Source organism: Callithrix jacchus, chromosome 12 (assembly GCF_049354715.1).
Source record: "Callithrix jacchus isolate 240 chromosome 12, calJac240_pri, whole genome shotgun sequence".
In the NCBI taxonomy this organism is placed as follows: Eukaryota; Metazoa; Chordata; class Mammalia; order Primates; family Cebidae; genus Callithrix; species Callithrix jacchus.
In genome coordinates this window covers 41,703,319-41,718,598 of record NC_133513.1, presented here as the reverse complement: position 1 = coordinate 41,718,598, position 15,280 = coordinate 41,703,319, and the positions used below count along the sequence as shown (strand labels likewise).

General features: G+C 38.9%; 1 protein-coding gene across 1 annotated transcript in view; it reads right to left on the bottom strand.

Moving 5' to 3' along the window:
• The window catches only part of LOC103790984 (cyclin-Y-like protein 2), a 32,105-nt gene that overhangs the window by 2,882 nt on the left and 13,943 nt on the right, over window positions 1-15,280 (bottom strand). Inside the window, exons 10-13 of the mRNA XM_078345354.1 lie at window positions 13,994-14,029; window positions 11,124-11,175; window positions 10,244-10,357; window positions 9,179-9,345 (exon numbers count right to left, since the gene is read on the bottom strand). Coding sequence (XP_078201480.1) covers window positions 9,179-9,345; window positions 10,244-10,357; window positions 11,124-11,175; window positions 13,994-14,029 — 369 coding nt within the window. The remainder of the gene's footprint in view (window positions 1-9,178; window positions 9,346-10,243; window positions 10,358-11,123; window positions 11,176-13,993; window positions 14,030-15,280) is intronic.

The following is a 15,280-nucleotide window of genomic DNA, read 5'->3' as shown; positions in this document are numbered from 1 at the left end:
CAGAACCCAATCTAGTGAAGTAATACAAGAAAGAGTGCAACTTTCCCAATTCCCTTTGAAAACTCAGAAAACAAACCTGTACCCCAAATGAAACATGAATGTAAAAAATGTTAATAAACTTGATTTTCCCTATGTTCCTAGACATATTCCCATTTAACATGGAGAAAGATGACATAAACTTAAGAAACATGGTAAAGGCTTCAGCTTTTTTACTTCTCTGAAAACATGAAAGTATTCAATGAAAAATTCCTTATAAATAGAAACACGTGGTAAGGTCTTCACTTGTTCCAGTTCCACAAGAAATAAGAACTCATTTCTGAAATAAAACCTATGAATGTATAGAATGTAGAAATGCCTTCATTTACATGATATTTGCTCCAAGACCCATGATAATACACACTGGAGACAGACCTTATAAATATAAGAAAGAACATTGGATTGGAACCCTGGTAGATTACCAAATACAGAAAAGTTTAGTTTTTCTTCAACATTGATGTGAAAACTTTCCCTAGAGGGAAATCCTACTCATGTTCATAAATTGAAAAGCCTGAGGCAAATTCATTCTTGTATAATCTTCAAAAAGATATATAAGTACATGTTACCCTACTTCTATTTTGTTTCTCAGTGATTCTTCATTTGAAAAGTTCTCTGTATTACTTCCACTTCTTTTGCAAGAAAACATTGAGGTTACAATTTTGTAGATACTTTTTAAACAATATGCGCATTTAATAGCAGTTGTTTTCATTAAGTCAGTTAACAAAACACTTCTCAGTTCTTTAAAAATATCACACTGAGCTACTAGAATGGCTCCAAATTCTGTTTTGAAACACATGGAGGTGGGTTCCTACGCTAATGTCCAAACAGGGCACAGCTGCTTGCAGTCCATTCTGAATCCAGCACCCCAAGATTGGAATGAAGAGAAAGGTGACGGCCTCCTCTGTACTTGTGCAGCTGACTCGGGATCATTCTTGAGCATTCTATTGCACAACTCAGACTTCATGGTCACACCCAAGACACCACAATAGTGATCAGATGACAGAAATGATGAATGCCATTTATTAGCTCTCACTATTATGGAGCAGGAATACTCTTTACACTTCCAATGGTAGAAAGATCAGAGAGAGACATCTTGACTAAACTAAATTCATTTCATGAGATGCCTTCTGGTAGGGTGCCGGCCTTACACACTGTTTCTCCTGAGTTAAGTTAGAAATGAAACCTCAAGGTGCTCAGCATCTGTCACCCATGGCCACAACAGAATGTGGGGTTGAGTTGAATGCACTGAGAGGGGAACAGGCTCGAAGCAGCCCTCTGCAGCATAATTATTCACCTGTCCTGGCCAAAGGTTGTTTTTCTTTTTCTGAGACAGGGTCACCCAGGCTAAAGTGCAGTGACATGATCCTAGCTCACAACAGACTCAACCTCCGAGGCTCAAGTAACCCATGCACCTAAGCCTTTCAAGGCTTGGAACTACAGGCTCATGCCATTTAACTGGGCAATTTTAAAAAATTCCTTTTGTAGAAACAGGGTCTCACTTTTTGCCCAGGCTGGTGTTAAACTCCTGTGATGAAGTGGATACTCCTACCTTGGCCTCCCAAAGTGCTGGTATTACAGACATGAACCACTGTATCCAGCACTTGGTCAAATGTTTAAATAAATACAAAACAGGAGTAATCTTATCACTCTCATAGTAATCACTGTGAAGACTTAATTGCATAAAACAATATCTCAACAGCACACTTGGTTTCTTGCTTTTAATGTTTCAATGTTTTATCCACCGGCTAAGTCAACAAATGCTTGAAGTTCTCCAGTATGGAAAGCAGTTAGGATATAAGCAGACATGAGGTTTTCTCACTGGTTTCACTGAAAACCCAGCTGAAACTACTTCCAACATAAATTTCCTATTCAAATAACCACAAGGCTATGATGGGAATGTCAGTCAGATATGAATAATCAGCTGACCAGGACTTAATTTACTATAGGAACATATGCACTTCATAATCTCTTTTGTGTATTTCCATAAACACATTTTAACTGTGTAAAATATAGTATTTCATAGAATGATCGTGTTTACTAATAGTTATTGAAGACAACAATTATCCCTACAGAATATGTATCTCCTTAGTGTTTTTTTTTTTTTGAGACGGAGTTTCACTCGTTACCCAGGCTGGAGTGCAATGGCGTGATCTCGGCTGACCACAACCTTCACCTCCCGGGTTCAGGCAATTCTCCTGCCTCAGCCTCCTGAGTAGCTAGGTTTACAGGCACATGCCACCATGCCCAGTTAATTTTTTGTATTTTTTTAGTAGAGACGGGGTTTCACCATGTTGACCAGGATGGTCTCGATCTCTTGACCTCATGATCCACCTGCCTCGGCCTCCCAAAGTGTTGGGATTACAGGCGTGGGCCACTGCGCCTGGCAGTTTTTGTTGTTTTTAATTATTTATTTACTTTTACTTTTAATTTTTTTTTTTGAGACCGAGTTTTGCTCGTTACCCAGGCTGGAGTGCAATGGCGCGATCTCGGCTCACCGCAACCTCCACCTCCTGGGTTCAAGCAATTCTCCTGCCTCAGCATCCAGAGTAGCTGAAATTACAGGCACGCGCCACCATGCCCAGCTAATTTTTTGTATTTTTAGTAGAGACAAGGTTTCACCATGTTGATCAGGATGGTCTCGATCTCTTGACCTCGTGATCCACCCGCCTCGGTCTCCCAAAGTGCTGGGATTATAGGCTCGAGCCACCATGCCCGGCCTGTTGTTTTTCAATAGCTGAATCGCATACCCTTTACAAGCACAACAAATTTTCGAACAAGAAGCTGCTCAGTTTAACTTAAATGTATATGTGTGTGTCTATGTTTATATATATGTTTATCAATAATGTTTTAAAATTTTATTTCAATCGTTTTTGAGAAACAGGTGGTTTTGGTTTCATGGATAATTTCATTAGGAGTAACATCAGAGCTTCTGGTTTACCTACCACTTGAGCAGTGTACCCGATGTGTAATCTTTTTTTTTTTTTTTGAGACGGAGTTTCGCTCTTGTTACCCAGGCTGGAGTGCAATGGCGCAATCTTGGCTCACTGTAACCTCTGCATCCTGGGTTCAGGCAATTCTCCTGCCTCAGCCTCCTGAGTAGCTGAAATTATAGGCACGCGCCACCATGCCCAGCTAATTTTTTGTATTTTTAGTAGAGACGGGGTTTCACCATGTTGACCAGGATGGTCTTGATCTTTCGATCTCGTGATCCACCTGCATCGGCCTCCAAAAGTGCTGGCATTACAGGCTTGAGACACTGCGCCCGGCCTCAAAATGTAATTTTATCCATCACCCCATCCCAACCTTCCCCCTCTAGTCCCCAAAGGCCACTGTATCATTTTATGACTTTGGATTCTCATGGAGAATACATATTTGGTTTTCCATTCCTGAGTTACTTCACTTGGAATAACGACCTCCAGCTCCAACCAGGTTGCTGTAAAGGCCATTATTTCATTCTGTTTTATGGCTCAGCATTATTCCATGGTATGTATATTCGACATTTTCTTTGCCGATTAATTGATGGGCATTGATGCTGGTTCCACATTTTTACAATTGTAAACTGTGCTGCTATCAACATGCACGTGCATTTGTCTTTTTCATATGACTTCTTTTCCTTTGGGTAGATACCCAGTGTGAGATCGCTGGATTGATGGCAGTACTGTTTCCACAGTGCTTGTACTAGCTTACATTCCCATCAGCAGTGTAAGTGTTCCCTTTGACCAAATCCGTACCAGCATAGATGATTTTTTGATTTTTTAATTATGGCCCATTCTTACAGGAGTAAGGTGATATTACATTGTGGTTTTAATTTGAAATTCCCTGATAGATAGTGATGTTTCTGAAGAAAATATCCTAACAAGACTAACAGATGTTGAAAAGTTTGAAGAAAAACCTGATAGACACTAATTTTTAAAAGGTTCAATTTACAGTCAAAAAGAGACCATTATAAACAATCAACAGTAGAGGGACAAGATAAATGTGCATTAAACACTTTGTTGTAATGTTTTTCAATCTCCAAAGATCATGAGCATAGCTCCTCTTCAGAGCATAGCTCCCGATGCTTCTGCGTTCACAAATGGCACATGTAGAACTGGTCATCTTGGGGCTGGCCTCTGTCATCACTGTCTCTGGAGTGATGGACACCTGCACATTTCTCTGTGTATTCTCTGACCTTGGAACTAGAGCTAGAGCCCCACCAGATTAGCTGCAGGTCTTGAGATCAATTTAACTGCCACTATAGTGGAGCTAAGTGTTTCTCATTACAAATTTTGCTACCTTCAAGAAACCAGTTTACAAGCTGGGCAGTGGTTCATGCCTATAATGCCAGCACTTTGGGAGGCTAAGATGGGTGGATCATCTGAGACCAGGAGTTCGAGACCAGCGTGACCCATGGAGAAACAACATGGAGAAACCCGTGAAGAAATTAATAACAGTAGTAGCCTGTAATTGCTACATAATAAAAGTTTACTCGTTCTGTTCAATATAAAACCTAACCCCCAGCTCTGCTTGAAATTAACTAACTCCCTATCAAATCTAGCTTATCTACTCTCCCTACTTTCTCAGCAAAGTTCCCAGGCATCTCAGGACTCCTGTTTTTCTTGCAGTCCAGCTGCAAGGTCACAGGGTAATATAACACCAAAGAATGTGCAATGTGTTTCTCAAAATGCGATTTTCAAACATAACATACATCACGAGACATGTCACAAGTTAACTGTTCTTTCTCTGGCTTCTGTAAACCCGTTAGTTGCTATGTCATCCTGGCTGTATAACAAATCAAGCCCTGTCTTTGTTAGGCTCTCAGCCTGGGGATGCAAATCTGCCGAGCTGGTGGCCACTTCAATAAAATCCTCCTGTTTCATCCATTGGTCTCTCCAGGCTCCTGAATATTATGTAACACCCCATCTCTATTAAAAATAGAAAATTAGCTGGGTGTCGTGGCACATGCCTGTAATCCCAGCTACTCAGGAGGCTGAGACAGGAGAACTGCTTGAACCCAGGAGGCGGAGGTTGCCGTGAGCCAAGATCCCCCCATTGCACATTGTTGCCTAGGCAGCAAAAGCAAAACTTCATCTCCCTCCCTTTCTCCCTCTCTCTCACACACACACACACACACACACTCACTCACACAAAGAAACCAGTTTACAAATTGATGACAGTAGTGATTAAGAGAACTTTAGCTTCTACAACTTTCAAATGACATTCATTTTCTGTTAAATCCTTTATAAAAATGGCTACTAGCAATATCACCATGATAACTCAGTTTATACTATTGGCAGACTGGTAACTTAGCAGCCATTTGAACAGCAACCAGCCATTACTAATCTCTTCTTGGTTACAAGAAGCCTCATTTCAATTGTAAATATACACTGTGTTAATTCTGAATGAAAGCCTTTAAAAATTTCTTTTGAAGTACATTGTAGGTATACATATTTATGGGGCATATAAAATTTAATACAGGCCTATAATGTGTCATAATCATAGCAGGGTAAATGGAAAATTAATTGCACTTCAAGCATGTGTCCTTTTATTCTTATTTTTTACAAATAATTCAATTATACTCTTTTAGTTACTCTAAAATGTACAATTAAATAATTCTTGACTGTTGTAACCCTGTTATGCTTTCAAATACTAGATATTTATTCTTTCCAACCAAATGTGTGCACCTATTAACCATCACCCCTCACTCCTCTCATCCTCCATACTACTTTATCAGCAGCTGCAAACAATTCTCCTACTCTATATCTTCATGAGTTAAATTGTTTTAATTTTTAGTTCCCACAAATCAGTGAGAATAGGTGAATTTTGTCTTTTTGTGTCTGGCTTAGTTCACTTAACATTTCCATCCATGTTGTTGCAGATAACAGGATCTCATTCTCCTTTGTGGGTGAAGAGTGCTCCATTGTGTATGTGAACCATTTTCTTTAGCCACTCATCTGCTGATGAATGCTCAGAATGCTTCCAAATCTTGGCTCCTGTGAATAATGCTGCAACATACATGAGAGTGCAGGTATCTCTCTGATATACTGATTTCCCTTCTTTGGAATTTATCCCAGCAGTGAGATTCCTGGATTATATGGTGGCTCTATTTTTAGTTCTGAGGACCTCCACACTGTTCTCCATAGTGGCTGTATTTAAATTACATTCTCACTGACAGTGTACAAGGGTTACCTTTGCTCTATATCCTCACCAGCATTTTTTATTGCCTTCTTTTACAATAAGAGCCATTTTAAGTACAGTGAGATGATCTCTCATTGTAATTTTGATTCACATTTCTCCGAACATCAATGATATTGATGTTCCGTATCTTTTCATATACCTGTTTGCCATTGGTATGCCTTTCTTAAGTTTTCAAACATGTCTCACTTTGTCAATCAGGTTGGAGTGCAGTGGCAGAACCACAGCTCACTGCAGCCTTGATCTCCCAGGCTCAGGTAATTTTCACACCTAAGTCTCCTAAACAGCTGAAACTACAGGCACATGCCACCAAGCCTGCCTAAAGTGTCCTCTTTTCAGAAATGTCTATTCAGGTATTTTGTGCATTTTAAAAATCAGAGTTTTTTTCTATGGATTTATTTGAGCTCCTTAAGTATTCTGGTAATTAATCCCTTGTCAGATAGTTTTCAAATACCTTCCCCCATTCTGTGGGTTGTCACTTGACTTTGTTCACTGTTTCCTTTGTTGCGCAGAAGCTTTTTAACTTGATGTGACCTAATTTGCCCATTTTTCCTTTGGTTGCCTGTGTTTATAAAACATTATGCAAAAAATATTTGCCCAGTACAATATTGTGGAGAGTTTTCCCAATGTTTTATTTTAGTTTTGTATTTGAGGTCTTAGATTTAAATCTATTTTTAGTTTTTTAAAAGACAGAGATACTGCATTGCCCAGATAGTCTTGAACTCCTGAGCTCAAGCCATTCTCCCATCTTGGTCTCCCAAAATGCTGGGATTACAAATGTGAGCCACCCTGCCCAACTTAGATTTACATCTTTAATCCATTTTGATTTGATGTTTGTATAAGGTACGAAATAGAGGCCTGGTTTCATTCTTCTGCATGTGGATATCCAGTTTTCCCAGCACCCCTTACCGACAGACTGTCATTAACCCATTGCATGTGCTTGGCCCCTTCATAGAGAATGAGGTCACTGCAGATGTATGAATTGGTTTCTGGGTTTCTATTGTGTTTCACTGGGCTACGTGCCTGTTTTTAATCACAGTGCCATGCTGTTCTGGTTACTACAGGTTTAGAGGGTAACTTGAAATTAGATAATGTAATTCCCCCAGGTTTGTCTGTTTATGCTCAGGTTGATTTTGGATATCCTCAGTCTTTTTTAGTTGCCTGTATGTTTTAGGATTCATTTTTTTTTACTTCTATTTCTGTGAAGAATGTCATTGGTTTTTGCAAAATTGTGGAGGTTCCACATTGGTGGTCTGAGATCAGACCTGAAGGAATTCTCTAGATTAATTGACACAGACTCGCTTCTTCACTTACTTTCCCACAAATGAAGTCTGTCGCTCTGTGCTAAGCTGCCTAAAGCTGGGAGAAACGTGATACAAGCACCCCTGTGGCCATGACCTCTGGGACAGCATTAGGTCTGTCCAGATGGCACTAGGAGTTGCAGTTCTTGTGACCTAAACAGTCTTTCAGGTTTATTAAGGACCCCAGACTATTTTATCCCATGGCAGCCAGGCTTTCATCACTCAAGTTCCAACCATGGGGATGAATAATTCCCCTATTGTTGGGGCTAGTCTAAATGTTTTTTCTTTGGGTGCATTCAGCTTTGTTTTGCTTTCTGCTATGACAAGGCAGCACTGAGTTCAGGCAAAGTCCCACAGCTGCTGTGCTCTCCCTTCCTCAAGCATGTAGCCACTCTCCTTGCCACAGGTTCACAGTGGTGGCATCAACAATTCAAGACGGTCTTTTCTACGCTGTTAAGTCACATCATATGAACATTTAAATAATTTTCAGTTCTTATGGAGGTGCTTTTTAATTTAGATAGTTGCTAAAGTTGTTATTCCTGTGGGGAGCACAATTGGCAGAGACTTCTATTTGTGACTGCATACATCCTGAATCACAGTCTTATCTGGAGTAATAGGCAAATGTAAAAACAAACAAACAAACAAACTGAAAAACTAAAACCTCTTGCCACAGCCTGAGGATCTTCATCTTCACATGCTTCTATGTCATCAAGAGGTGTTCCTTCAGATTTTCCTAAGTGTCACCCACAAAGCCATTCTCGCTGTCTAGCAAACACTGTGAGAGCCTGTGCTGGAAATGCCTCCCTGGTGCACCCTACCAACCAGCTCCAAGACCCTTCCCTTTACAGCAGCCATGAGGCCAGAATGAAAGACCCATGAAGCTCCTGTTTCAGTGTCATGTTGCCATCTATGAGCAACCCCATGATTTAGCAAGATTTTTTTGCATTCTCACAGATAACTTGGGGCCCTCCAAGTGCTGCTGTGGTTGCATTAATGCCCTGGGAACCTCCTGAGTGTGGTGAGCATTGGGTGATGCCCCAGCAATGTTTCTCAGACTGCCTGAGGGGAACACTAGAACTTCTAACTCATCAGCCCAATGATGCAATGCTCCTAATTGGGAAAGGACAGGGGCAAAGGGAACTGTGGCTATTCCGTATCTCAAGGTTTCTATAAAACGGATCTTTAGAGAAAAGTGGGAGAATACCGGCAAACGCAAATACACAATGTATGGCTAAGGGTGAAGCTATACTTCACAATGCAGAGGCCCCAGACCTGTCAATGGGCAAACAATTATTTCAAAGACAAGATGTGCGCTCCTCACAGAGACTAGAACTTGCAGACAGCTTGTAAAAGCCGTAAGAAAATTGACTGTACTATTATGTTTCTCATTGTACACTGGTAAGGTATTTGCCAAAAACATTCACCAGAAGAATACTTTTCCATTTACGAGATTATTACAATGGCAATTTACCAAGACCTACCGATGAATAGTGAAAAATACGAACTATTCTTCTAAAACTGGGGAGAAAGAAAGAGTAGTATTTAAGCCCATTTTTATTATCTGCATAATGTAACCTTTAAAAGTATTTCTCAAAGTGTTTAAGTTATGGGAGCAAATAAAGTATCCAAAAATGGTTAGAAAGTTCACAAAAACCATACAAACTCACAGATCGTCAACTGTAGTTTTCTCAAAGCGCATGCATAAATCCTCATTGCACACAGCCACATTGCTCCCAACCTTGATGACAAGAAGAAAGGCTCCGAGGATAATCCTCCTCCAGGTGGTTGGACGAATGTACATAGGAGCACACTGTATAAGTCTTTGGATGTACACCTGCAAAACAGAACACTGGCCTTTGATTTAGCTCAGTTTAAGTGCTATGATAAGAACTCTTATGAAAAAGCAGAATACTTCTGGTTTTGACCAGAAAGATGCCTTTTATTCTTATGTTCTACAGAGACTTTGTTTCATCAGGTTAAGTAAGGGGCCATATCACAATCATAGCCCAAATATTTCTGCTACCTACTCTGCCCACCGGGGTAGATTAACACATCCAAGGAACAATGAACCGAGGGCACAAGCTCTCAATCACAACATACATGAGAAATGCCTGGGGATACACCCTGGGACTCAGCTTAGACCTACAATGGCAAACATTCCTGCCCATGAACTAGATGGTCTTGTTACTTCTCTTCATTCCAAGCCCTCCACATGCCGTGGATGTGAGCACACTGCATGTGCATGTGTGCACTGAAGTGTGGGGGGATAAATCAGAAATCCCTCCTGATGCCTTTAATAGCAATTGTTCTGTAATGAGAAACCCAAGGCAACATTTAAGCCATAATGATGATTCAACTCTAATGTGTGTATTTCTTGTCTAAGTTTCTCTTAAAATTCTGAGATAATTTCAGAAACCTACTTTCACTTAAAATCAGGAACATACTACCCTGTTTACAAGATCAATTTTTAAATTTTTTTTGGAAATAGAGTCCTGCTCTGTTGCCTAGGCTGAAGTACACTGGCTTAATCTTGGATCACTGCACTCTGCCTCCTGAGTTCAAGCAATTCTCCTGCCTTAGTCTCCCAAATGGCTGGGACCACAGGAGCATGCTACCATGAGTGGCTAACTTTTGTATTGTTGGGTGAGACAGAGTTTAACCTCATTGGCCAGGCCAATTAGTCTTTACAAGACCAATTTCTAAAGATGCTTTATAAATAGGAAATATCTTACCCTACTTTTGATGACATCAGCAACATTTAGAATTTTTACATAAAACAGGGAATGTATAAATTCGTAAATCATTGTCTGTGAAGGATCACACCTGATGTATTTTTCCATTTCGTCCTGAAAGAAGAAAGGATGCAATGTAAGTATCCATTGAAGAGAAAACCTGAAGTGCTCTTAAGACAGCAGTGTTCACATTTGTGCCCATGTACCATTTATAATAATTTTAATTGGTGAGATATCTTTCAGTTTTCACAATATGAACAGTGGGATCTTAAAATACCATAGTAATACTCATCAACATTCACTTAAAAATCATGAGCTAAAGGGCAGAAAATTTTTTGTTCTTTTTTACTCTTTGCCCCACATAATTTTATCCAAATGTAAGCTACCCTTAGGCTTTAATGCCTTACTGATGGCATGTCATTATCTGCAATAAACTTTGAGAAAATAAAGTTTCCTGTAACCATGAGGCTCTAAGCCTATGCTGTTAAATACAATAGTCACTAGCCACATGTGGCTAATTAGGTACTTGAGGAAGTGCATTTTAAAATTTTTATAACATGTAGGTTGATATAAATTTAAATTAACTCTTCATAAATGTCATGCTTCTGTGTTAAAAGTATTTACATATACTCATATTGCTTGATGCTACTAATAACTGTCTTTTAAAAGATACATTTTCTGTTATTTTGATAGATTTACTCAGACTAGTTCACTCACTAAACAGAGCTACAGATCAGTTCTTATTCTAACACATTCTTTTTACACCTAAGAGGACTAAATGCAACACGAAATGGGGAAAATTTAAAGACAGCTTTGACATCAGCATGAAAGAAATACAAGTCTATGATAAAAATACAACCTCAATAAAAGTGCCACTTACTTCCAATGGGTATACACGTTCATCAAATATTGTGAAAGATACAATTCCTTTTCTATAAAATAAGAATGTGCATTACTTCAGAAACTGATAATATCTTAGCATAATACCTGTTTAATATAACAATGCCTCCTATATGCTTTGGTGTTTACTTCACCAAAGCAAACAGTTTTTACAAATTCTTCTCCTGGATCCCGCCCTGCAGAATGTTTCCTGACCTCTTCCTCAGCACATCATATCCTGCACTGTGAAGTCTTTTCCATAATAACCAGTCAGAACTGCCTATAGGTATCGACTCTCCCGAACAGGCAATGGCAATAAACCAAACATATTTTCTCTCTTCTTAACCACACACTGAAACACAAGAATGTTTTACAAAGCAGTAGTGGTGGGCAATAAAGTCTTTAGGACTTTCATAAATGTAAACGTGATTCCGATTTCCTAGCCTCCTTTCTTTTTAGTCCTCTGTAGTATACTTTCATGATGAATTTATTTATTTTCTGTTGTTTAGATTAAGAACTCATCTGCCCTTTTATTTTAAAAGAGGCTAGTCTTTGATTAACTTTAAACTTTGTAAAACTAATGCATTGTGCCTGTGTGATAGACCAGTGGTTCTCCAAATGTGCTCTGTGGACCTCTGGGGATCCCGAAGACCCTTTCTGAGAAGGCCTAAGAGGTCAACACTGTTTTTTTCTTTATTTTTGTTTGTTTTTGTTTTTCTGAGATGGAGTTTCACTATTGTTGCCCAGGCTGAAGTGCAATGGTGGGATCTTGGCTCACTGGGACCTCTGTCTCCCAGGTTCAGGTTATTCTCCTGCCTCAGCCTCCCGAGTAGCTGGGATTACGGTGCCTACCACCACATTCAGCCAACTTTTGTATTTTTAGTAAAAATGGGGTTTCACCATGCTGGCAAGGCTGGTGTTGAACTCCTGACCACAGGTGATCCATCTGCTTGGCCTCTCAAAGTGCCAAGATTATAGGCCTAAACCACCGTGTCTGCTGGACACTGTTTTGATAATCATACTAATTTAACCTCAGAAAGTTGATACAAATTTTTTTTAATTAAGAAAGTAATACAAAGACACTGACTACTTTTTCATAAACACCCGCCACAACTGTATAAAAGCAAAAGTGGATAAAACTGCTGGTTTCTCAGCCTAAATCAAGGCAGTGGTACCAATTACATTGATAGTAATTCTGTTCTTTATTGTCCCTTACAATTAAAAAGCAGTCTAAAGAATGTCTTTGTTGAGGTGGTAAAAATTAATGGTGTTACTAAATCTTAACATGTCTCTTCAATATTCTGAATCAGTACAAAGCTAAGAAGAAGCGCTTCTGCTGACTGCAGTATGGTTGTGTTTAAGAGAAATTCATGATTTAATTGTGAGCGGAACAATCACTTTTTTCACAGATCATCATTTTTAAAAGTACCACTGTGCCGGTGCAATGGTTCACACCTCTAAAATCCAAACCCTTTGGGAGACCAAAGCAGGCAGATGGCTTGAGTTCCTTCAAAAGTTCGAGAGAAGCCTGGAAAGCATGGTAAAACTGTCTCTACCAAAAATACACAAAAATTAGCCAGATGTGGTGCCACACCTCTGTGGTCCAAGCTACACAGGAGTCTGAGGTGAGAGAATTGCTTGAGCTGAGAACATGGCAATGTACTACAGCCAAGTGACAAAGTGAGACTCAGTCTAAAAATAAAGGACAACTACCATTATCAAAAATAAATGAACATGTGTTCCCAATGACAAATTAAGCTTTCTTGCGGACTTTGAAAATCTCGCTCCTTCTACTGTAGGCTTGACAGCTTTTCAACACTTAAAGACTTTTAAAATAATATTGGTGGTTAAAAGTGATTTTTGACACAATAAAACATAAACCAATATATTCCAAATAACGCATGATAGTATAAATCCAAGTATGGAGGAAAAGATCCATTTACCATGCAAGACAGATTAGTGAGAAATGATTTTAAAAAGTAGCACTTGCCAAGTTTTCACTTATTATTAAATACCCACAGTGGTCTCAAAGCTTTAACAATGAACCTTTTACCAACTACATATCTGCATGAGATTAGGTCATGTCATTGCTTCCCTCCTTTGACTACCAACATGCACTATCATGCCCAGCTGTTTTTGTATTTTTAGTAGAGATGGGTTTCACCATAATGGTCAGGCTGGTCTATCCTTCTGACCTCAAATAAATCTGCCTGCCTTGGCCTCCCCAAAGTGCTGGGATTGCAGGTGCCTCCCACCACACCTGGCCATCTTATTGCTTCTTAAGGCAAATTGCAAAGAAAGACCTAGAGAATCCAGCTGTCTTCTATTAAGTGTGACATTCGGGGTTTTCAATAATATAAATACATGACATACTTTTTACTCTACTTTTTGTTGTAGAAAATCTATTTTCTCATTTAAAAATCTATGTTAACAATATTGTTCTCAAGAAGTATTTTCTACGGTCACAACCTGGGTCATGGGTTACTACTGACATCTACTTGGTATAGGCCACCAGTGCCGCTAAACTTTCTGCAATGCACAGGACAGTCCTTGTGACAAAGCGTTATCCAGATCAAGATATTAACAGTGGTAAGGCTGTGAAATCGAAACTAAAAATAGATTTTGAAAAAAGTATCAATTTTATAGTTCTATGACAGTAAATATCAATATCATCAATATAAATACATACTCTTTGAGATTCCCAATCATTTAAGAATTAAAAGTGTTACAGACCAAAGAAAACACAAATAATTTGCTTGGATATTTTAGTAGGCCCGATACAGCTCTCGATATCCAGAGCTGTGACCTAAAGAGCTTCATAGCTTGCAAAGTAATTAGCCAGAATAACAAGACAGTTTTTAAAAAGCTCACCTTTCCTTGATAAGAAAATACAACTCCAAGGCGACACTGTGGAAGGAAAAACATTCAATATAACAATAGATATTATCAATTGTTAGGTCTGAAGACATTTTTTTTTACAAGGGTGTGGTGGAAACTCTCCTAGCGGCCCTGAAGTTAAAACCTTGTAGTTCTGAAAAGTATCATAAAGGCACTTTGTTTTCATTTCTTGGGTTTTAGCAAAAATATGAGAATAAAAATGCAAGGCAATACAATACCCTGTTAGAAAACATGTTTCTGTTGATGATTATAATTTATAAATAATAACATATTTCCCTGTTATATGTTCTTCTACCCACAAAACCTTTCATCACATGCAATTTATTTTATGTATTTATTTATTGTGTGACCCAGAGTCTTGCTCTGTTGCCCAGAGCAACCTTGGCTCACCACAACCTCCTCCTGCCGAGTTCAAGCAATTCTCATGCCTCAGCCTCCCAATTAGCTGAGACTACAGATTGGTGCCATTATGCCCAGCTAATTTTTGTATTTTTAGTAGGGATGGGGTTTTGCCATGATGATCAGGTTGATCTCAAACTCCTGGCCTCAAGTGATCTGCCTGCCTCAGCCTCCCAAAGTGCTGGGATTACAGCTTGAGTCACCACACCGACTCATGCAATTTATATCTATGTGTACATACGTTTAAATTTCAGCCACACAGTAGTGATTTCTTTTTTAAGATGTTAGGCCCTGAATTTTAGTTTAGTTCACTATCTCCTACCCACCCATTTTAAAAATTATTTCCCAAAACATGCATAACATAGTGAAAGTGCTTTATAACAAAATTATTTGAAATTGCTTTTGCATAATTATTAGAAAATATATCAGTAAACATAAGCTCACATGACATCAATGATAGGTACAGCAATCCTAAAATAAGCAGTGCTAACAAGGTAGTGTAGCATGATACAGTGTAATATCAATGGCAGGTATCTTCAGTTAGTTTAACTGAAATATTTATGAACACACACAACTCTTCAGATATATGTAACTGTATTCCTAAGTTACGCACTGATGCTCTGTTTCAGAAAACAAGAGGTTCTCTTACATAAGTTATGAGCTTCCATTTTCCCTCAGCATCTACAATGAGGTTCAAAATAACTGAGGGAAGGCAAATCTCAATTTTAATAATAGGTCAATAAAATATCAGCACTTTTGAAAAAGCCTGTAACATTAGCACTTCAGAAGGATACGTCTATAGTGCGTTAAGTAGTTTTAATGTCTGAAAAAAATTTTTAAATCACAGAATTTGAAGTTATA